The sequence below is a fragment of the Topomyia yanbarensis genome, chromosome 1 (assembly GCF_030247195.1).
Source record: "Topomyia yanbarensis strain Yona2022 chromosome 1, ASM3024719v1, whole genome shotgun sequence".
NCBI lineage: Eukaryota > Metazoa > Arthropoda > Insecta > Diptera > Culicidae > Topomyia > Topomyia yanbarensis.
This window is the reverse complement of record NC_080670.1, coordinates 164,902,648-164,927,240: the sequence shown is the minus strand read 5'-3', so window position 1 is coordinate 164,927,240 and position 24,593 is coordinate 164,902,648. Positions and strand designations below refer to the sequence as shown.

The 24,593-nt window shown below is 39.5% G+C and overlaps 1 protein-coding gene across 1 annotated transcript in view; it reads right to left on the bottom strand.

Moving 5' to 3' along the window:
* Window positions 1-24,593, bottom strand: part of LOC131676073 (neurogenic locus Notch protein) — a gene marked incomplete at its 5' end in the record, with an annotated part of 103,996 nt that overhangs the window by 8,266 nt on the left and 71,137 nt on the right. The window contains 2 exons of the mRNA XM_058955200.1: window positions 16,966-17,148; window positions 17,215-17,727. Coding sequence (XP_058811183.1) covers window positions 16,966-17,148; window positions 17,215-17,727 — 696 coding nt within the window. The remainder of the gene's footprint in view (window positions 1-16,965; window positions 17,149-17,214; window positions 17,728-24,593) is intronic.

The following is a 24,593-nucleotide window of genomic DNA, read 5'->3' as shown; positions in this document are numbered from 1 at the left end:
ATGATTTTACATAACTAGCTAATACCCATCGAAATAGAAGGAAAACAAAATTTGATCCGAAGCACCATCTGGCGGGCAGATGATCCCCGACCAATAGAACAAAAACGCGCTCCATAACAAATGCCTACTATGTATAAGTTTTACGGCAATCGATTCAGCCGTTTGGGAATCCATAAATCATATACATACAAACATTAACTTTTATATAGATAGATAGATAGATATTGCGAATCTTTTGTTAAGGTTCAAGTTACCTTTTTTAAGCATGTGTTAGAATTGAACGCTTGGTAGTGTGCGTAGAAAAATTTGTGTTCAGCTTTGCCACCGGATTATCCATTTAAACCTTTTTAAAACTCTAAAAGAAGAATATCAGTCGATTTATTAGATCATCACGATTCAATTCATGCAAAATACCTGCTGGAAAAACCATCGGCTTAGCTAAATGGTGCTTTTGAAAAAGTGGCTGTGGTTTTTTCATTGCGCAGTTGTGTTGCGTACTCCAGCTCGGTGTGGTAGTGTGATAAAAATCACAGCCACTTTTTCAAAAGCACCATCCAGCTAAGCCGATGGTTTTTCCAGCAGGTATTTTGCATGAATTGAATCGTGATGATCTAATAACTCGACTGATATTCTTCTTTTAGAGTTTTGAAAAGGTTTAAATGGATAATCTGGTGGCAAAGCTGAACACAATTTTTCTTACGCATAACTACCAAGCCTTGAGGTAACTTGAGCCTTAAATTCACATTGCGACTTTTCAGCCATGCGCCCCCGGGCCGTGCGTTGAGTTACGCGCCCATCTAGTTTGCATCAGTGCGAGTGAGAAAACGTTTTGACGTTTGTTTTTGTTTCGATCGCACTCGTGTGTATCCCATATAGCAAGAACTCAACGAAATGCTAGGTTATCTCGATATAAACAATACATAGATTGTGTTATGAAAGATTGTTTGAATCTACCCGGTCAAATCATTCGAAATTTGATTCGGAATCCTGAATACAGTCAGTATGAATGCCTACTCTGCTATTCGCGAGTCCCGTCCCAGAGTAACAGTTTTCAATAGTGGTGTGTACCCAATAACGGGTATAGTTTAGTACAACACCAAATTATATCCAAAAGTAGGTTACGCTGATTTGACGTACTGCATTGCAGAACTGTACACTAAGAAAAATTATATGGTAAACTTTACCATATGAGGAGGTAAATTCGACTTTGCGAGTATAGTGCTTTTCAACCGACCATAGCATTAAGTGATGTTAACTACACGCATGTTCAAGTTCACTATACATGAGCTTTGTCTATAATAGTAATATTGACAATTCTCTTGTAAGCATAACCATTGTAAATGGGATGCTCAGAGTAACAATATACATAGTTATCTTGACCTGAATCTGCTTGTTATAACTAAACCAAGAGAGTAGAAAAGTTTACCATAATAGTAACATTAAACAGTCTGTTGTATAAATGACCATTGTAAGTGAGATGGGATAAATATAGTCACCCCAACCTGGATCTGTTCGTTATTTTTTCTATTTTGACGAATAGTTAAAACAACTATAGTTTTTTGCTCAGTGTATGTAAATAAAAGACTGGAAAATGTCAGTCTCTTATTTTCCAGTCAAAAGACGCAGTACAAGTTCATACAAGTGTTCTGTTTCATAAAAGAAAGTCCATTTTCGGTTCCTTACGGTTTTCGGAGTGTGAGTCGAGTGGTTCCAGGATTCATCCTGCAATGGATTTCGCTTCTTCGGTTCACCATTCGGCGGACTTACAACTGGCGGCGAGGTAAACTTGGAACGCGGACTCGACGATTTTCCCGGACGGATTCCCGTTCACCCGAACAAAAATCGGAACGCACCGCTTCTAGAGCGTAGGAAAAACTTGTAAGTAGATAAAAGTAAAACGACAAAAATAGTGAAATTTCACTATCTTTTACCGACCCCAACCGGTTTTATTGTGCAAAAAAACATTTTTTGTTTTAACATCGCGTCATTTTTTTTTCGTACACGGTAAAAAATTGTCACGTCCAATACAAATTATTTTGCACTTGAATCAGTTTGTTCGTATCAAACAACTGAAGTGATTTAGCATTGACTCTCTAAGAATTTATAATTCGTATCAAAATGACCTGGTTTGAAAACTATATAATGGAAACAGTCTTTAAATTGAAACCACTGTACTAATCTAATGAATTTGAGCGGTTCCTTCTTCAATTACAATTGTCAACAGCACGAGGATACTAAAGTCTATAATCTAATACAAACATATGCTCGGAAATAGAAGCAAAAAAATGGAAAACTAGCATTTCCAGAGTAAGGGAACATGGGGAGACTTGACTAAACGCAAAATTCTATTTTTGGCTATGGTGTCTTCCATTCGATTCTTAAAATTTTTTCAAAAATATTTTTATACTCGTTTCGATCCCTTAAGGTAATTCTAAAAGTTTGGAATGAAAAATCCTTTCCTTACAGAAAATATTACGTGATTGATAAATTTGCATTAAATGATGTAATTTTTTATCAAACTTTGTATGGACATATCTACTCGACTACTGATTACTATTAATGTTCTGATATATCATCTTAATCCTTGTGAAGCAGTGAAATGATTTTACATAAATTGGAACATTGGAATAGTTGTTATTAGAATTTGAATGACATTGAACGCAATATCTAATGTTGGGGAGACTTAACCAAGTTTTTATGGGGAGACTTGACCAAGTGGCAATTAGCTGAAGAAAGATACAAAATTCCTGATATTTATTGTGCTTTGGTATCTACTGTTAATGTTAATCACGCCATAAAAAAATCCCACCTCAAACATAAGTCTTTATATTTTAGTATTAGTAAATAAAGTTAGCAATAGTAGGACTGATTTCGTGATGAGTGAACATGCAATGCAAGCAGTACAGTTAATCCTTAAAAAGAAATGCATTAAAAAATCGAAATTTATCAAATGCAATCCTTTTATATTTTTTACTGCTACCCAAAGATCTCGAAAATATGGAAAAAATAATTTCAGTATGTTTTATGTCATAATTTTTTGTTATGATTTTTCAAAATTCTCCTGGTCAAGTCTCCCCATGCCTTGGTCAAGTCTCCCCGCAGTGGGGAGACTTGACCAAAAAAAAAACGATCTCAGGATAACTTTTGTAACTTTTCAAAAATTAAATTAAAAATTCTGCAAAAAATCATGAAGACGCACAATAACTTTGCACATAATATCTCAATGACTTTTGAGGGATTGAGGGCCTTTTTAGAGATTTATGCAGTTTTAGCTGAAAACCTGGTCAAGTCTCCCCATGTTCCCCTAATCTAGGGCATGAGTATTATACATTTTATTTGTGGTTAATTATGAAATTATTTGTTTTCAAGTAACATGTCTATAATGAGATAGATCGTAAGGAGTACATATAGAGTTGAATGCAAGATCCATTAGAAGCAATGTGTAAATCACTCCAAATTGAAGTTGATGATCTGTTCCAGTAGTTTGTTTTGTTTTCGGCAGAGTATATGTAAGGAGAGTGAAGACAATTGTCTTGATTATCTGTCAGTGATATTCCAAACAAACAAACGACCTCTCAAAATACATGGATTTGACTCGTTTGGAATGACACTGACAAATAATCATTGTTCCAATTTTGACAGTGACTCTTCTAGTAAGCATATATCAAAAATCTTTGGTCCACCATTTTTTGTTTGGCCCATTTGACAATGATGTTCCTACCACTGACGCCAGTGACAATCCTATTCTAGTGTTCTGTATCTACTATTCCAATGGATTGGCACATCGCATTGCAAATGTTGTGCAAGCAGTGCGAATTCCAGAGTAAATCACTTTCCATCTTTGTTAGGATTTTTTACCGTGTATGTAAAAAGTACCCCAGTCAAACAGGGCAAGTTGCTGGCTAACGGGGGGCTATTTGCCAACTCTGATGCGCTAATTCATTCTAGGTTATCCAAAATGATAGGGTACATATTTACACACGTACACATTTGATATTAAGTTTTATTCATAAAATGACCCACTCGCCCCCGTCAGTCTCACAGCTCTCCTAAATTAAAGTGCAGTTGTATCGAATGGAGTCAGAGACCTAATATAAAAATGTTTCGTTTCGGTGACATGTCTAGACTTCAAGAATTTGTGGTGAATATTAGCCATTCAAAAATCATAGGCGGTGGAAGCAAAAAAATAGAAAAATTTAATTCAAGCGGAAAACTTTTTTCAATCTTACGGTATTTGTGCCATTTCACTAAGTCGTACCAATTACAGTATAACGCTTGTTAATTTTTTTCTGCAAATCTCGAGTACTTTTTCATATGGACGTAAGTAACAATGAGAGATTCTCTTTGAGGTCTTTCTCTTCTGTTCATTACTCGGCCATTTCAACATTTACTACTCTACTCTTTGCATAATATTGTAGTAAAAACCGTCGGCTTTCGATATGTACTGGAAAATTAGTACAAAATGTTGTAATGACGTCGTAATAAACGAAAGAGAAAGTAAACAAAGAGAGGCTCTCAATGTTACTTACGTCCATTTGAAAAAGTACTCGAGAAATATCCGCATTTAAATGACATTTATTTGTAGCACCTATACTTGCGATCACTCTGGGTCGAAAACGATATAAACCATTCATTCCGGGCTCGCACAATTAACAAATGCCCATGTAGTTGAAGCTCCCAAACCTATGCAGCTGCAGTCCGTCTTGGCAACGGCAGGCTATTCATAGTCGGATTACAAAATCTGGTGAACACCCCTTTACCCGGATCGTGGTATGAGGCTGAAAGTAGCCAGCGGGCGACCTACTCGATCGGACGCCACCGAGGTGCTTGCAAACCGGTTATTGGAGATTATTTATACGAAAATTTATCACCCATTCCTACGCCCCGTATACAGTACACCTTCGGTAAACCGGGCGTAGGCTTCGCGATATCGAGGTGTGATTCACTGGTTGCACCGAAACTTACGTCTAACGAACGAATTAGATTCGTTAGTTGGAACGACTTGCAGATGTCAAATATTTGTTAATGGAGATGGCAGTAGTGTAAAATATATCTGTTCACATCTCTGTTCAATTGTCAAAGTCAATTTAATATAAAATTGATTTTTAGTTGGACAATGGTCCAACTAATCACGACTGTAATCGATACACCGCAAATAAATTCATTGCGATAACTTTAAAAAAATGCCGGAACCACACAGCGACACTGTAACCAAGCTACGGTGCCGTCGTTGTATGCGGGGCACTGTATCTGATGCTGGAGTTTTAATACCCTTTTGGTTGGGTGGTTATCCTCGTCCTCTGCGTGAGCAATCAACTGCCGCCGCACAAACACACCAACCAGCGTTCGCAAAGTCGAGATCGATCGTTGCCGGGCGCGCTTCGGCTACCTAGGCGCAGATGTCGCATTTAAAAGGCTATAAAAGTAGAGGTAATAATTACGGACCGAACCCACAGCGAAAAGCTCTTGCTCTATTGAGCACTTGACGAGAGGGATATCGGTTTTGCGATATTTACCTTAAAACTCGAACGAGAAGGCCTTGCCACACGACCGTCTTGACCGACGATTAACCGATCAACCGTGGTTCTATAAAATGTAAATGATCAATAAAACCTAATTAAATAGTTTTATGAATTTATGAGAGGCGGCTATCGGGAACTTGACTATTTGAATGCTGAGCTTCGGTAAACAAATCAGTCGACGAGGTTGTTTTTCTATTACAAAAGAAAACATAACCTCCAGCCTTGTTTGTTAACCTATTTTAAAAAGGCAATCCAAATGCGGTGACAGTTCTCTTGTGAAACTAATGCAGATTAAACCGATCGGGAATTCTTATGTCAGACTATACACAAAGAATCCTGTAATTTATTTGCTAATTGATGATCAAATAATGGTCGAGATGTTCAGCTGAAGTCGGTTCAATGAAACAGGCGTGTGCTCCATGGGAGCGTCGGATTAAAAACACGAATAATCAATTAAATCCACACATGCGAGTCTGTCGTTGTCGTGGCGATTTTCGCTACCAGCTTACCAATTCTTCTGCAGACCCGTAAAATGGAATTAAAGGTTGCTGGTTGAATCACAGTTTGAGGATTTTAGCTGTATCTGAGTCATCAACAGAATTTTGACGAAGGGGAAGGCTAGTTGGTTCACCAAGGAATGTGAGTTATCCTACCGGACGTCGCGTTAATAGCTGTCTAACATGAGGACTAAACAATTTTGTTAGAGTTACGGGTGACAGTCGGAAGGGGGTGTATGTTAAGGTGGTGACTGGTGTAAAGTGCTCAAACCGAATGTTATTTTGTTTTACGATTTTGGAGGCAAGGCAACTATGGATCTTATGTGTAATGTTAAGATGTATTTATACATTCATTGTGTACGAAAAAAACTAACCGAAAAGGGAACTTTATTCTAAATGAAGAACACAAATACTTCACATCTCGCGTGTTTTTTGTAAACGGCCAATAAGCATACTGTCAAAATTCACTTTGAGAGAAAATTCCGCACAAACCGTAACTCGCCGAGAATTGATGTTAACATTTTATAAAAGAGAAAAGTTTTCTCTTCCGTCTACTTATAATTTGCGATTAATGGTTTGTCCGGAATTTCCCTTCAAAGTGATTTTTGACAGTATGCTTATTGGCCCTTTTCAAAAAACACGCGTGACATGTTAACTTGTACTGTAGACTAGAACACTCTAGTTAGAGTGTGGCCAAGAGGCCATGACGTATCCAAACGAACATGAAATTTGACGTATTTCTATTGTGTATACGTCAAATTTCATGTTCGTTTGGATACGTCATGGCCTCTTGGCCACATTCTAACTAGAGTGCTCTACCGTAGACTGCGAAATAGAAAAACTGACGTCTCTCTGTCTATTACTTTCAGGGATACCAGGTACATTTTTTAATGTCTTCATATGTAATAAAAAATGTCATAATTTGTTTTCAATGACCAGGATTCGGTACCAGTTGTTCGTTTTGAGCTAGAAAACAGGCAAATTTAAAAAAAATTGCCTTTAACATTTAAAAAATGCCTTCACAACATTATAAATGTCTTCAAAATGAAGTCATGTCTTCCCATCTCGCATCGCTGGTTACTTTCTGTAATGCGGTACGCCAAATTAGTGTAACCTGCTTTTGAGTAGAATTTGGTATTGAACTAAATTATTGCGAATCATTTATTAAATCCACATTGTAACTTTCCAGACATGCGCCACCGGGCCGTGCGACGAATTACGCGCCTATCTAGCTGGTATCGGTGCGTGTGTTACAAGTTTCCCATATAGTTGTCCAGTAAGTATTTGTTAGACGACAATGCTAGATTATTTCGAGATAGACAATTCTTTTTTTTTCGATTATAGAGGTTTTAACCTTAAGTTCATTCGCCTCTTCGGGTAAGAAAAATCTCTTACGAAAAATTTCTAACCCCATGGTTGGGGTCGGAACTTGAACCCAGGTGCGCTGCGTACAGATCGACAATACATTTGTTATTGAATACACACTAATCCTTCTCATTTAGGAAAATAACTGTATAATTTCGATGATTTTCAAATATCTATTATTTACAAACATTTCATATACTTTCTGACCAATTTCTACCAAACAAAAATCGTTAGTAATCGACATGACAAATTTTAAGCCACTTTCGACTTTTATGAATTTTTTATCCCTTGGATCTAGTTGAAAATGCTTCGAACGTATACAACACTACGATCGCTTTTTTGCTGCGAAAGTCTTCTCTGAGAAACCACGGAACAAAACCTCGTCGTCACACGACGATTCATTTACCACTGGATAACTAAAGAAAATCCGTAAAATCTTTTCTCACTCCTGTTGCATTTCTTCGTTGCTGGCATTTTTATCATGTTCGACAACGAAAGCTTCTTCTCGTTCTTCGTCCTTTGACCGAACCACCAAGTCCGGAATTTCAGAAATTCTAGGCTAGTAACGATGGACGAGAATTCGAAATTCGGTGTTGCTAAATCCTTTTATGAACATTAACATTTCACGCCAATTGAGTAAAAGTTGCGAATAATGATATACCCATGTGTGGGATAATTCCAAAAACACTCATTTTTTAATTCTCAAATGCCCTCCCCCTCCATCCTATTGTGAAAAATATCAGTGAGCTCAGATGCCAAATTTCACATCATTTGGACCACACAGACTTCGATTGAAGTTTTTGCCCGTGACACTATAGGTATATATGAAGAAAAATACATAGAAATACCATGTTAATTAGAACTAGGAGATCGGATTCAACAACGGTCCTCGTAATGTGGCAGATTTAACTATTTCCCTCCTAGGGAGCATTCATAAATTACGTAACGCAAAAATTGTCAAAAGTTGACTGTAACAAATTGTTACAAATTTTTCATACCCCCTTCCCCAAAACGTAATAAATTCTTTAAAAAATGTGTTCTTCAATAAAAAACATTTTAACGTTCTGGTAACATTCTAGCTCACTCCCCCTCTTCCATATGTCACAACATTTTGCCGTACTCCCTCCTGCCTAAAAGCGTTACGAAATTTATGAATGATTCCCTATGTGTTACGTCATTTGTAGAAAGATCTGTAAACCGTCACCCAGTCAAAAAGGGCATGTTGCTGGCTAACGGGGGGCTATTTGCCAACTCGGATGCGCTGATTGCCCTTCAATTTGGCAGCATATTGCTGGCAATTAGGGGGCTATTTCAAATGCAACATTTGGGCGATTTGCCACCGCCTTTTTTGCCGCCCTATCCACCTTTAAATCGCCCTCAAATCGCCCACGGAACGCGCCATTTAATTGCCCTTAGTTACCTAATTTAAAATTACAAATAATACTTATTTTCGGATTCATTATCTACTCACATAAACATATCAGTATACTAAGTAATCACAACCAAATTATAGGAAGAAGCAATGGTGAAATTGGTATTGCACACCAAAACTTACCGCCATCTGACGTTTATTACGATTATAGGTCAGAGATCTTGTTCTACTGTACTTACACACGATTCAACAATTTCCCACATTCGTTGGCTTAATGAAGTGCACTAAACAAACAAAATACAAGCGAGAACATGTCAATTTTCCGAAAAAATTTAATCTTGAGCCAAACATGAACCGCCATGTTGGAAAAACGCGAAAGAAAACAAAGTCCATTTCAGCCGCCAGAAAATTTGTCTAAGTATTGAAATTGCCTTTAAATTACATGAGCAAATTGCATTTCTTCCGAGGGGCAATTAGCACAGGCGAGTTGAGTTAAACGTCAAACTGTTTAAATCGCCTGACCATGTTCGTCCGTATTTTTTTTGACCGGGCTGGGTAACAATTTAGCATTGGGTGGAAAGATACCTATTTTTATGTACTCTTTCCGTAGAGTGTATTTGTTTACATAATATGCTCACAGTTGTTCGATATCGTTCACAGTTAGTTGTAACTTTTGGTTTATTTTCGCGTTTGTGAACTGTTTTGTTCGTGCAGTTTGTGAATAAGTAATCTAGGGTTCGATAGGCCACAATTCTCCCTTACTGATGAAACGTTTGCTGAATTCGCGGTGGTGCAAGGCGGGTGGTTTATTTACATCATGCGAGAGGCGGCCATCGTTGTTGGGACAGATAGTGAAGGACCACGACCCAGAACCGACGTCCAGCATATTTATTTTGCTTTCGGGACTGGTTCCCGCCATCGTAACTGTGATAGTTTGGTGCGCGCGTGCTACTGTGAAAGGTCCGTTCGAAAGGTGCTGCCTCGTGGTCTGGGTGCTCTTTGTTTTGTGGTATTAGGAAGCAGTGAAGTGGAGTCGTGTGGAGGTATAAAAGTCGGTTAATTTAGTTTATTTTTTCCCCTTTATGTTTGTTTACATACGAAAATTCGAAATTTTTGTAGAGACACGTAGGCTGCCCTGACAAAAGGGTCTGTCAGGTAAATAAGAACCCGAGTGTTCGGCAACATGCTACTTACAACTCAAACAAATTAACTTATGCCCATAATTTGTTTCATGTTTAATTTTTTTGATAACATTCTTCCGTAAGAACCGAGACCTGCTCTAATTCCGCGCAGTGTCTATTACCGCGTTTTTTTTCTTTCCAAAACTTATTGTGATACACTTCGCATTATTTTTTTTAAAAGTTTCATTGCGTTATACACAACGTCGGAGTATAACTGTTTGGCAGTTTTGTGCGGATTGCTTAATGAAAAAAAACAACTGCGCATATTCCGAACTGTCAAACGTAGTCCTCTGCTTAGCAAAATGGTTAAAAGTGCGTGAAAATTTTAAAGTGATTTTTCTTCTCTTTTTTCAGTAAACTCAAAGCTACACTGCATTTAATTCATTTTCACGGGTAAAAATTGTTAGCTAATCATCGAATTGGCAACAGTTTTAACCTATGCTGTACCATCTGGAGCAATTATACAAAGCAGTGGATAATGTGACGAAAGGTGGATCTGTCCGTGCTGCGTCTCCTTTATATAAAGTTCCGGGAAGCAATATCCGCGATAAAATCAAACAGCGATATTCGATTTCTACACCAGAAGCACCGCCCATCACCAGGCTTGAAGATGAGGATCGTATGGTCGAATGGTTGGTTGGTACGGCCAAGATTGGACTCCCCATAAATAAAGGGCGAACACGAAATTATTGCGACACATTCAACAGGGCATAACTTTTTTACCATTGGGTAAAAATCAACCAAATTTTGCACACTTTCTCATTGATGTGTATTGTTTACATGCTGTCAAACTCGAAGTCGTGTTTTTCGATTCAACGAAAATGGAGGTGAACCAACGCGAGTCGAGAGAACAAATTCTTTCAAAACACCTGGAATTTCCTGACCTGTCGCACAGGCAGTTGGGAAAAATGTTGAACATTCACCATTCAACCGTCTCCAGAGTGTTGAAGCGGTTCCAGGAGCGGTTGACGTTGGACCACGGTGAAGGAGTTGGAAGAAAACCGGGACCGGAGAACAAAAAGACGGAGGGAAAGGTGAAGCGGATGATTAAAACAAATCCCAACGTCTCAAGCCGTGATTTGGCTAAAAAGATCGGCATGTCGCAGAGCTACGTCCAGAATGTAAAGAAGAGAGCTGGACTACATACATACAAGGTACAGAACTTCCCAAACCGCGATGAGCGGCAACTATCGACGGCTAAAACTCGGGCACGGAAGCTCTACGAGAAGATGCTGACAAAATATGGCTGCTGTGTGATGGACGACGAAACGTGTATAAAAGCCGATTTTAAGCAAATTCCGGGGTTGGAGTTTTTCACCGGCAGGAGCAAGTTCTATGTGGGCGACAAATTTAAGAAGAAAATGTCGAAGTTCGCCTCCAAATATTTGGCAGGCCATCTGCTCTTGCGGACTGAGGAGTGAGCCTTTCGTGACAAAGGGCACAGTAAATGGCGAGATCTACAAATCTGAGTGCCTCGAGAAGCGCCTTTTGCCGTTCTTGCAGCAGCACGACGAAGCTCCGCTATTTTGGCCAGATTTGGCATCATGCCACTATTCTAAAAGTGTCCTGGAGTGGTATGAGGCCTATTCTGTCCATTTTGTTCCAAAGGACATGAATCCGCCAAACTGTCCGGAGCTGCGCCCGGTGGAGCAGTACTGGGCAATGATGAAGCGGGAACTTCGGAAGAGCAAGAAGACAGTCGAAGACGAGAAGGACATGTTAAGAAAATGAAAAAAAAAAACTGAGAAACTGGTACCGGATGACACTGTAAAGACATTGATGGAGGGCATCAAGCGAAAATGCGTTCAATTTTACACTCAAGGCTCCATCGATTAACTTTTCTTTTGATTTTTGAAGTAAATATATGTATAAAACTACCCTAAAATTTTGGTTTGATTTTAAACATTTTAAGAAAATTGGCATGACATTTTCGGTGTCGCAATAATTTCGTGTTCGCCCTTTACACTACGTCTTCGATTTTTTGTTGCGAAATACATCAAATTTGCCAAGATTAAAAATCCATTAGAAGCTGGAGTTCCTAGACCGCAATGGGTCTCCGGTTTTTTCAAACGTCACCCGAATATTTCACGTAGGGTTGCGAGCTCGAAAGAGCTGAGAAAAAGTATTCCGAATGATCCTTTTGAGTTGCGCGGTATCAGGCGTATTGAAATGTCGTTCGTCAATGATTTTTCCCAAGGGTTTATAGCAATCAGCAGTATAACTTTTATTTTTCATATCAAATATATTTAATGTGAAGTGAGCTAACGCGATAGTCACAACCATTTATCGAAAATTTGAATTTTTAGATTTTTTTACTTGAAACGTTCTTAACGCTCTGGAAGTCGCGCAAATGGCTCACTGAACGAGCAGCGGCAGCTGCTCTAAGACGATTTCGCTCGATTTTCAGAGCAGCGTGCATTCAGTGCACTAGCGCGACTGCCGGAAGGTTAATCTCACGGTATTAGTGCATGTTACGATACATCGATTCTATGTAAGATTAGTTTGATTCATGATTGGCAGTGTAAGGCACAGTGAAAAAGTTCTGACAGGGTTATGAGATAAGTACTCCAGTCCCTTGACGTATAATTTTATTACTAATGATTTCCCAGTGCGTTTTTTTATATTTTCTAATATTTTCAATTTTGATGACATTTTCGACCAGTTGTGGTCCAGAGTTGGCCTCTAGATAAATTCATACTTCCTAAATCAAAAATGATTTTTCGATTAAGATTATAGTACATACTATATCTATCTATCTATATACATATATATATATATATATATATATATATATATATATATATATATATATATATATATATATATATATATATATATATATATATATATATATATATATATATATATATATATATATATATATATATATATATATATATATATATATATATATATATATATATATATATATATATATATATATATATATATATATATATATATATATATATATATATATATATATATATATATATATATATAAAAGTCAATGTTTGTATGTATATGATTTATAGACTCCCAAACGGCTTAACCGATTGCCGTAAAAATTTGTACATAGTAGGCATTTGTTATGGAACGTGTTTGTGTGCTATTTGTTGGGGATTATCTGCCCGCCAGATGGCGCTTCGGAACAAATTGTGTTTTCCTCCTATTTCGTTGAAAGTCGCAGCAAAGCGCGATGGGTATTAGCTAGTTCAGAATAAAAAAGACGAAGATACTCTTCCAATAAAACAAAGAAAATACTTTCAAACTACCAATTTATCGCAGAATAAAAAACGACTCCACAAAAATGGATTCAATCACCGGGAACGGCACGGGCGAAGCCCTGACCTCACGCTCCCAGAGTCCAACCACCTAACAGAAAACACACACACATGCATCCACACAGCAACCGGACATTCTCGGGCACCATCAGAATACCCTAACGCTGTGTGAAAGCCAGAAGCACTTGACATCGATTTATCTCAACCGGCTGACTGCTGCCACCATCCATTCGGCAGAGAGCAACCCACGGTAGATAGTGGGAAGACCTCTTCAGGATCAACCCACGCTGCTGCACTCGGCAACTTTCAGCTGAACTCCCGAACCATCGCAGATCGAGTGGAGGGTAGTGTTCGAGACCGTGTCGAGGCTTATTAAATTTTTCTTGTGCTTATTTATTTAACACCATTTCGTTCCAAGCTCTCGTTGCATCGTACCAATTGGAACGGTAGTGTACTGACTGAGAGAGAGCTTCTGAGAGGAAGGTAATGATAATATGTAAACTCATCTCGTATCCCCCCATAAGTGTGCAGAAGCAGCAACCCAACCGGCTGAGGCTTACTCCCCCATGTAAACAAGATTTCGATTAATTGCTTTGAACTTTTAACTTCATGTTGGTCCCCACCTCCACCAAGCCCACCGCCGGTAGATTCGATTGAATCAATTGATTAGTATACAAGGAAATCGGCCACATACATCTCAAACGGCGCACATATCAGATGGGTGAGGACCGGATTTGCACGGCTGCTGGCTGCCGTCCACCACGTGAAGGTTGATGTCCGTGCTTAATCGCAGTGTCTCAGTTTGACACGAGAATCGCGTCTCGAGAGCCACAGCGTGGTGAGTCGAAATGGCAAAAGGTCGAACGGCTTAGAGAGAAAGAACGACTACGGCGACTGGCAGGCAATGATCGGGGACGGTTTCGGCAGAGGCTCAAGCAAGCTCAAGTGCAAGAAGGAACAACAACCGAAGGTCTTAAACGGCAATAGCAATTCATGTAGGTTTGATGTTAATGTTGTTTTTCACTCATTCGCTGATAGTATACATTGGATGGTTGGGTATGACTTTGGGTTTACTATATGACCCGAATACCCCCAAGGGCTAAAATAAAAATAATATTGCACAGAAAACACAATCTTGTGAGAAGGTCCTATAAACACTAAATGAAGTGGACTGACTGTACAATACGCTGTGCACGGTAGACCAAGTTGTAATTCTCGATTTAGCATGTATTTTATTGCATAAATAATTGAATATTACAGATTTGCAACACTGGAAGTGGCACACCTACGCCTTTTTTTTGCAGCATTTATTCTGTCCCACTGAATTGCGAAAGATTAACGATTTCACGAGTGCGCTCTTTCTTGTCGCAGCCGTACCGATCTCTGGACATTAAGCTGAACATCGGGGAAGGACCGAAACTCACCGATCGTTGGCAGATTTATTCAAATTTGCACTGCATGGCAGCATCAGCGTTGACCCAGCACAAGTCGAAAAAGGCAAAACGCGAAAGACACGAATGTTAAATTAAATTAATAAGCAATATTCGGATCTCAATCCAGTCGATGCTTTTGCCGTTATTGCAATGTATTTTTATGTAAGGTTGTGTGCCTCTTTTAAACGTATGGAATTGGTTTCAATCTTGCTTAATTGCTATAAAACAGTATAATAACGAAACGGTGTAAAATAAATTAATTTTGAGCGAATGGGAATTAAACCTTTCGCGATACAATTTATTTCAATACATTGAACAGATAACTAACCCAGGTCCACACCGATTTAAATGGGTAAGGTGTGACAGAAGGAACATGATGAAAATTGGCTCAACACCCTTTACTCTTTTCCTGCTGGAGTGGATATACCATTCGACTTCACCGACACAACAGAAATAAAACGAAAAGAAGAACCGCAGTCCTCGTGGAGGTGACCTGTCATAATAAGACACATTGAAATACGACCAACACAATCAGTTCGGCCATCGTTGGCGTAATCGCGAAATCATGCCGAGCCTTTTCGACGCTTTTTTTTTCATTGCCGCTTGCAATCAATATTCGCCGTAGGCGTAATGAAACGGTGATGTGGTTCTTTCGCTGCCCTGACTACGGGTTGCATTTACTGGGCAGAAAACTCTTTGATTGATTCAATTAGTGGGTCACAGGAGGCTAATTGGGACCACACCCCGCATCGCAGCGAGCAACCGACTACGAGGATATGCCCGTAGATGAAATCAATGATTTGCTGCGCCTTTCATAGAAAGAATTATCTTTTAGAATGTGGGTGATGTAGGCATCTGTTTGTGTTTAGACGTAACTAGTAGTTAAACCTTTCTGGGCCAAAATTTAGGAGAAAATTTAAAAATGTTTCTCATCGACTCACGAAATCAACACCGCATTCAAGTTCACGGTGGGACTAAGTACAGCTCTGGAATGTGACCGCTAGCATTCCGGTGACATGCATTGCTTAGCGTGAGAGTAAAATGTTCCGCTACCGGTGATAGTCTACCTACTAGCGTTTCCACAAACGCCCATCACTACCCACCGGCGAGATTCGTACTCCATGCACGATCAACCAGCAGGCGCAAATGATGTATTTCATAATGAACCCACATATTATCAGATCACGTTGTGCCCGGACAAAGCCAGGGAGAAAGAGAGCCGTAGATAGCAACCTGCCTAACGATGTGCAGTTTTATGGTCATACAACGGGTAGAAAATCCACGAAAAAAGGTGATGACTAAGATGTTTCTTGTCATTCTATCATCTTCCTATTAAAGTTTTCCGCTGTCTGATCCCGCCATGCTCCGAAAGTCACCTACAATTTAAGCTAGCTTCTGAAAGATTGTGCCTACCCAAGAGTAAGCCGGAGTAGCATTAAATGAGCGTAAGATGAGATGAGATGCTGCTGCTCGTTCAACATTACGACCGTGGAGCAAAAAAAAACAACCCAACCTACGACTGACTTGGAACATAATCTAGAAAGAAAATCAAGTGGAAAAATTTATGTTCTCTTCTCTACTTGAAATAGCCGTACCTCGTCGCGTCGTGCCTGCCACGCGATACAATGTCGTGGAGAAGCTGTGCAAACTTGCGATGGCGATCGTCTTCAAATCGTTGTACCGAAGAAAAGTAACATAGGCATAGGGGAAAAAAGCTCAGAGATAAATAAATCCCAAGAATCTGTGGGATGTCGTATATGAAGGAATGCTTGCACTAGCACTCTTTCCCGTGGGCTTCCCCGCATACCATACGTCTTCCGAACCAAACCGTTCATCGCCGCACAAGCTTGAACGCGAGATCGATGACATGCTGCTATGATGTTCGATTGATTAATACTAATTATGCTGAACACGTTCAACTAGTAGCCTACCCACAGTCGTCCTGGTTGAGTAGGTCGAAAGTAGCCCAATACTTTACACGGGACACTGGGCGAGTCTGCTATTTTTAACGCAAATTTCACGCTAGTTCCAAATTGTTTTTGTTCAACCAGTGAAAACGTTTAGGTTCAATAGTTTACTGCCATCCAATAAATCATCGCGTACTTGATTAACGAAGAGTCGGAAATTGAAGGAAATTTTACCCTAGCCCTAGTTGTTGCTATAGGCAAAGGAATACGAAGACATGAAACAATCAGTGAATGTTTTACTGGTTTGACCTTTGGAGTTGTTTTCCCCGTCTTACTCCTACTTTGGGCCCGCTTTTCGCGCTAGAGTTTATGGCAAAAAAACAAGCTGAACTTGCGCTACTTACCAGGCATGCAGACGCAGCGAAATGTTCCCGGATCATCCAGGCAGCTACCCTCGTTCTGGCACGGATGAGATTCACACTCGTTCACATTAGTCTCACAGCGAGGTCCGGTGAACCCTTGGGTACAGTTGCAAGCGAACGATCCCGGTGTGTTGACACAGATACCGTTGTGTTCGCAGGGGGAACCTGTGGGAGTTGATGAATTAATTTCCGCAGAATGGGACATTTAATCCTGAATATGTATTCTCTTACCTTGATCACACTCGTCGATATCTTCCGAACAATCGATGCCCTTGTAACCCATCGCACACGAACAGGTAAACGACCCATTGATCGGACTAGTGTCACAGATCGCATCCGCGTGGCAAGGATTCGAGGTACATGCATCATCCAAATGGCACAGTAAACCAGTCTTGCCGGGTGTACAGCGGCAGTAGAAGCTTCCCACTCCGTCGATACAGGTGGCCCCGTTGAAGCAGGCCGCATCAACACAATCGTCAATATTGTTACTACAATCGGGACCATTCCAGCCGTTGACGCAAATGCAATTGTAATTACCGTGGGTGTTCGTACAGGTGGCGCCATTTTTGCAGATCGTCGGTTGCTGAACGCACTCATCCACGTCCGTTTCGCAATACTCGCCGGTAAAGCTCGGCGGACACTTACAGTGATAGGCGTTGACCCCGTCCACACAGGTGCCACCGTTTTGACACATGTTACCCGGGCAGTCGTCGATGTTCTCCTCGCAATTTTTGCCTTGAAAACCTGGGAAAGAGTAGAATGAAAGACAAAAACAGTAAATTAAACGGGTGCTTTAAATGCAGGTCAAATACGGAATACACCTGTTGCAATCGGTGGCTAGCGATAAATGAAATGGGAAATTAGTGTGACATTGTTCGGTGTGTAACACTTTTGAACCGAACTCTACTAAAATTGCCATGCGCAAATTTATGATTTCAGTGGCACCCATCAGCACATATCTCGATTTGACCCTCAACAGGCACATGTCACGAGAGCGAGGGTGACTAATGCAACATAATTGCGTCGAAGCCCTGCCATTGCATGAAACCGCGCTCTACCACGGCTTTGGCAAGGGCCGGGCCTCTATCAGACTGGATTTTATTACCCAAAGGGCCCCGTTTTGTATGCTCTTCCTCGGTCTTTGTGTGTACACACGACAATCGTCTCCATACGTAAAGAGCCCACAAAACCGATCGTGTCGCTGCAGACGACGGCATCGCATTGTGGTTTTTGCGATCCTCACCTCCCCCGTCTGTAGCATAACTGCGCGATCGTCTCTACCGCGCAGTCCGGCCCGCACACCCCGTCGTTTCAACAGCTGGTGGTTCGGCGAACCGAATACGAATATATGTATGCGCTTTGCTTTTGTACACTTTCCCACGGTTTCATATCTGTTTATAGAGGAAGTCTTCGTTCTTACTCACTCTCGCTATGTAGCGTAATATTAGTTTTCTCTCACTCTCTCTCTCTCTTGTTGACCACCACTTGTGTGATGTTTGTGGTATGCTACGCAGAAAGTCTTGCATCAAGACAATAGACGAAAGGTAGTGATCTATAAAACCTCAATTATTTTTTTTTAATAAGTTCGAGAGACAAAGGATTCTATTTATGGAGACTGTTTAGAAATTAACCAAGAGAAGATTTGCTTGTCGGCTGATGTGATCTATGCTCGACAAGTAACGGTTTCTTTAATTACCAAAGGAAAGGATATTTATACGTCAGTAGGTGTAGTGTAGAAAAACTCTAGTAAGAGAGAAAAACAGCATTTTTGGCAACGTATGCCCCGGCATTGCATGGCAACACGTCCAATGTTATAAGGATAGGCAATGTTCGATTGGATTCGTTTTTTGACAGCTAAACGCGAATCCAATCGATCCAAAATGGAGTCTCCGCAGTTCTCTTTCTAGAGTTTTTCTAGTGTAGTGTTCTCAAAATGAATGAGCTGCGTCTGATTGTACTGCTTTATATTAGTAAACTTCTGTTTTTTGACAGCTAACAATACATCCAAATGATCTCAAAAGAGTGTACATTGCTATCAGTCTCGGAATTTTTCTACTGAACTGATTTTAACCCCAAAAACTATTTACTCCAACCAACGTAGTGCACGAATGCGATTGAATTTACCTTTTCTCAAACATCTTGGTCCTGCATGACATCCCCCTTGCTTTCACTGTGCTCGTGTCGACCGCGCGGTCATGCAATCCCAATTCAGCACTAACACTACCGTCGAAGTGAACCAGTTGATGCGATCGTTCGGTTTTGCCGGGACGAACCGTGCCAGGAATTGGAAATTGATCATGTTATGATTATGTGTGATTGTATGGGTCAAAAACCAATTTTCTGGTGATTGCCGACTGGTCCGGTACGTACGGCGAAAAAGCTGACAATAATGTTTTAAATAAATGCCTCAATTTATTGATACCCGATCGTTGCTACCTGGTCTAATGCATCTTTTGTTTTGAATCGTAATACTATTGCAGAGGATCGGTTTTAACAGTGTTCTTGATCGTATCAGATCGTGTAACTATTTTTTGCATTGACGTGTTGGGCATAAAGTCTGTATAAGAACCCCTAGCGAAAGGGAGTGTTATGTGTATAACAGTAGACAGTCCTAGTCATGATTGCGTTATCAGACATGAATTCTTCATTCTTGTGATAATTTCGCAGTTAAAGCTTCCACCATATCAAGTTATATTGAGCAGAAAACAGATCAGATTTTGGAAAGATAGGCAAACTCGGTTTCAAGATTTAGGGTGTCCCACATCAAATCGCATCACGGAAAAAAAACGCTGTAGACAATTATCTAGTGGAAAACCTCTCAAACTTTCAGACAATATAGTATAACTCATTTATAAACTTTTGGCATATTTTTTTTCATTCAACTTTAATACCATAACCGTACACTCGCAGTCGCAACTTACGCTTAACTCCACTCATTACGTTCTGTACATGTGGCTGCAGTACGGAAACCCTCTTTTACTTCAGGTCTTCCTCAGATTTGATCTCGTTGGGATGCTTCCGTAGTGCCTGCTTCATAATTCCGCAGTATTTTTCGATTGGTCTTAGTTACGGTGCGATGAGGGGGGAAAGGGGTTCATGTCCTTGGGTACGAAAGTGACCACGTTGGCTTCGTTTGAATAGTGGCACGAAGCTGGTTCTGGCCAAAAAATCGTAGGACCCTCGTTTTGTTTCAACAGAGGAAGCATACGCTTCCGTAGACACTCCTTGAGGTAGATCTTCCCGTTCACAGTCCCGGTAGTCGCGAACGGCGCACTCCGTTTGCCACATGAGCAAATCGCTTGCCAAATCATGTAAATTGGTAAACTTTGAAAGTTTCTGATTCCTTACTTCCTCCGGAACATCAAACTTCTACTGGGCGGTGATGAGCGGTAGCCCCGAAAGCTGCCTAAAGTCCGTCTTGACGTAAGTCTCATCATCCATGATAAGACGAGGAAGCTTCGTCAGCATCGGGGTGTACAGTTTCTGGGACCGTGACTGTACCACCGTTTTTACCGTTCGTCACGATTTGGAGCCTTCTGCACTTTGTACGTACGCAGTCCCTCCTGGTCCTTAACTCTCCTTAAGGTTAGGACAGATTCAACCTTTTGACTACATCCCTGACCGAATTATTGGGATTCCGCTTAAACGCTTTCACTAAACGCTTGTGATCCTGATCACTTATAGAACGTTCATTCTGACAACATTTCTCATTCCGTTCGATGCTCAGAGTTTGGTAGTAACGTTTATTCACACGACTCACCGTTGACTACAAGATTCCAAGTTGTTCTCCGGTGTCCCCATGAGAGCTGAGGATTTTCCAGATGCTTGCACAAAATCAATTCGCGACGTTGCTTTTCGTGTGACACCACGAATTTTCGAAAAACTGAGCGATAAAAATACAGTTTAAACAATATACTCTTCACTAATTCTACCCAAATTTTCAAGAGGAAATACCGAACGGGTATTTTTCCGTGGTACAATTAGATGTGTGACACCCTTTACCCAAATTAGCACTAATTAGACAGTATATAAAGTCATTCGACCTATATGACGCCTAAAGCAACTGGTAAGTCCCTAGTGAGGTCCCGGGAAGCAAAGCCAGAAGCTCTGGTTTGCTACCGAGAACGTGAAAACGAACGATTGTTTTTGGCTAATGAACCAAACGCCATGCACTATGCAATATTCATTTCCAAAAAGGAAAACAAATCTAGAGAAAATTTTCAATAGGACGTAAGTAACAATGAGAGATTCTCTTTGGGGTCTTTCTCTTCTGTTCATTACTCGGCCATTTCAGCATTTACTACTCTACTCTTTGCATAATATTCTAGTAAAAACCGTCGGCTTTCGATATGTACTGAAAAATTAGTGCAAAGTGTTGTAATGACGTCGTAATAAACGAAAGAAAGACTCTCAATGTTACTTACGTCCTATTGAAAATTTTCTCTAGAAATGTTTTAAACCAATTCTCGACAAACATATGATTACGGCTCTGTCAAGATATTTTTTGAGAGAAAATTCCAGACAAACCGTTACTGACCAAACACAGTTCACAACAGTTAATAAAAGAGAAAGTGTTTCGCTTTTGTTTACTACCAACGTTTGTAATAGGGGAGTAACGGTTTATACGAAATTTCCACTGAAAGTGATTTTTGACAGTTGGCTTGCAAGCCCTAATCATATGTTTGTCGAGAATTGGTGCATTAAGGGCACAAGACCTAACTTAAAATTTAAATAGTAGTTTAGAAACATCAAATAACTTGGCCCCAAGTTGGTACTAGTTACTGACGAGTGGAATTCGAAACACAAAAATCCAATTTTATTTTATCAATGTTGTTTCAGTGACATATAGTATAACTAACAGGAAACTGAAGCCAACCGTTCACTAGGATGTTTCTACTGTTGAATCATGTATTCGTAGGCTGAAATATTGTGAAAATAGCGAGATTTTACGTAGTTATAATATTGCTTGTGGCACTAAAAACTGGATTCTAACCGCACTGCGCACTTACTATTATTCTATTAAATTCTTCTCATAGACTGGTTAGCTCGACTGGTCTGTCTATGAAAGTACGATCTCTATAATTTGAAATACATGTGTTTTGAAAGCTCGCAGTTTTCGGTAGCAGTTTGATCACTCGCACTTTGAAAATGCGGAGTCCAGGTTGGTGGGAAGTGCGCAATATCGTTACATTTTAACCCATTCATGCCCATGTTGTTTGCGGACAACAACGTTTTTAAATAGCTATAACTTTTGATTGAGGCAAGATTTGCTCACAAAAACAAGTAAGGCTAATAAATGTGACTATTGTCTTTCATTTGAGTATTAACAGTTACAAGGATCAGCTTTAGAACAGAAGTTATTGAAGTTAGTTTGATTACATTCCATAGGAGCAGTGCTGCCAGGGACAGTTTACGTTGACGACGAAAAATGAATTTTTCATATATCTTCGTTATGTTGCAATATTATTGAAAACTGACAAAACTTATCAATTTAGAGTGCCTTTGGCTACGTTTTCCACGCAAGTGGACTATTGTAAATATTCTAGGAGAATTGTATGGAGTATAGGAAGGTAAAAATTGAGCAGCTTCTAGCACTGCAAGGGAAGCACCTATCTTTATGAAAAATAGCTTTTCGTGTTTCTTGGCCCTACCGCTTTCAAGGAAAAATAGGTTTAAAATTCTACATGCACTAGAAATAGTTGGGCATGAAAGGGTTAATAACTTTGGCATGCATGTGAGCCATGTGAGTGAATCGAACCGCCTAATAATGAACCCATCCGTTCTGCTTAGCGCTTACCGCGCCATCTAAAACTGACTAGTAAATGTAACGGTTGCATTGATTGATAATTGGCATATTTACGCAGAAAATATATATAGGGGGCGCTACATGCTTGAGGTGGATGTTTTGTGTATGAACTGTCAAATTGGTAGAAAATTATCAAAAGTTTATGTAATTTTTGCATTTTTTAAGGAAGCTGATCATATTTGTATGAAAAACTGAAAGTAATGTGGAAGAAAATTTATTGCCTTCAAGATAGCAACAGACTTTTCTGCCAAAGAGGAATACTATAGCATTTTTTTAAATTTTTCATTCAGAACCGGTATAAAACCACCTCGCAGAAAGTTGTGTATGCTCGAAATGAGAGCTAATTGTTGTCAAAAGTGAACTTATACTCGTTGCGCTTCGATGGGTCGTTTAAATATTATTAAATCGGACGGTTATGAACCCTAACCTAGACGTGCAGTATTCACTCTTTTGAATATTTTTTATATTTAACTTGAGTGTATCTACAAAAAACTGTTATTATTAACTTCCAAAACGTTTTTCTTCCCCTCTGAGCCCATTATTCACTATTAAATTTTAAATGTAATTACATGAGTACATATACACAACTAGTACACAACTTTATACATATTTTTAAATTTCATGCTAATTGACACACGAAACTGTAATTTTACTACAGAATATAATTCTAAGTATCATTACAAATCAAAATGTATTTAACAAAAATTTTCCAAAATGCGATAGTTGTCAAGACATTTGGAAATTTTTCCATTATTAAACCATAGGGTCTTTAATCATCAACTATATAATTGAATCATATTTTGGTTGTTTTAATGTAGCTTTCAAATGGTTTACAATATCGTCTTGATGTCAGAGGAAAAGTTACAGGAAATGTTATGGGCCTTTTGAGAAACTTATTTTTGTTGTTGGATAAACGCGAATAGCTTATGGAAAGATAAAATAAAATTGAAAGTAACAAAATAAAATAAAATGAAAGTAATAAAATAATATCAATGTGTTTTTGAAAGAAAATTTAAAATATCTCGAGAAGTTGCTATTAGGCAAACTTTTTATTGAAAGTTGCTCCATGATTCAAACACACTGAAAAAGTTTCTTTGGCGTTTTTAAAGCGATGAACATTAGATTGTTAACATTTTACGATGGGGTAACGCGAATAACTTTTTAAAAGGGCATAATTACGAATTAGTTGTTTGTGTTGGTGCAAAGCTCCAAATATCTCGACAACTATCGCATGTTTAAAGATTTTTATTAAATGCATTTTGATTTGAAATGATACTTAGAATTATATTCTGTAATTAAATTACAGTTTTGTATGTCAATCAAGGATAGGAAGAATCGCATCGTTTTACGCTCACTCAAGGCTCATGCGCACTCACCTACCTCCGATGCTTTATTCTGTTTTTCTTGTTTATGAGTGTGCATCTGTTGAGCGCCCGATCGGCCAAAGCCAAGTGAATATGGTATCTCACATGTTCGTATTTTGTCACTCTTACGCTCACCTTGGATCGCTGCAACTTAGGTTCTTTCCGATACATGTTCGGAATTGTATCCGAACTATGATGATCGGATCCGTTCGGCAATGCGATTCTTCCTCAAAAATTTGGATCGCGATCTATGTTCGCCTAAATCGAAAATCGATTCAATTCCCACCGCATGCGAGCGGGAGCGGTGCTTGCGATTGTTTGCATTGACGCTGCCGCGGTGTTTTGTATCGATGGAGTGGTGTTTGTAATTTGCTAAGCGAGCAAATTGTCCCTTTGTATATCGTTCATATTCCACATAGGTATAAATGAATAGCGGACTT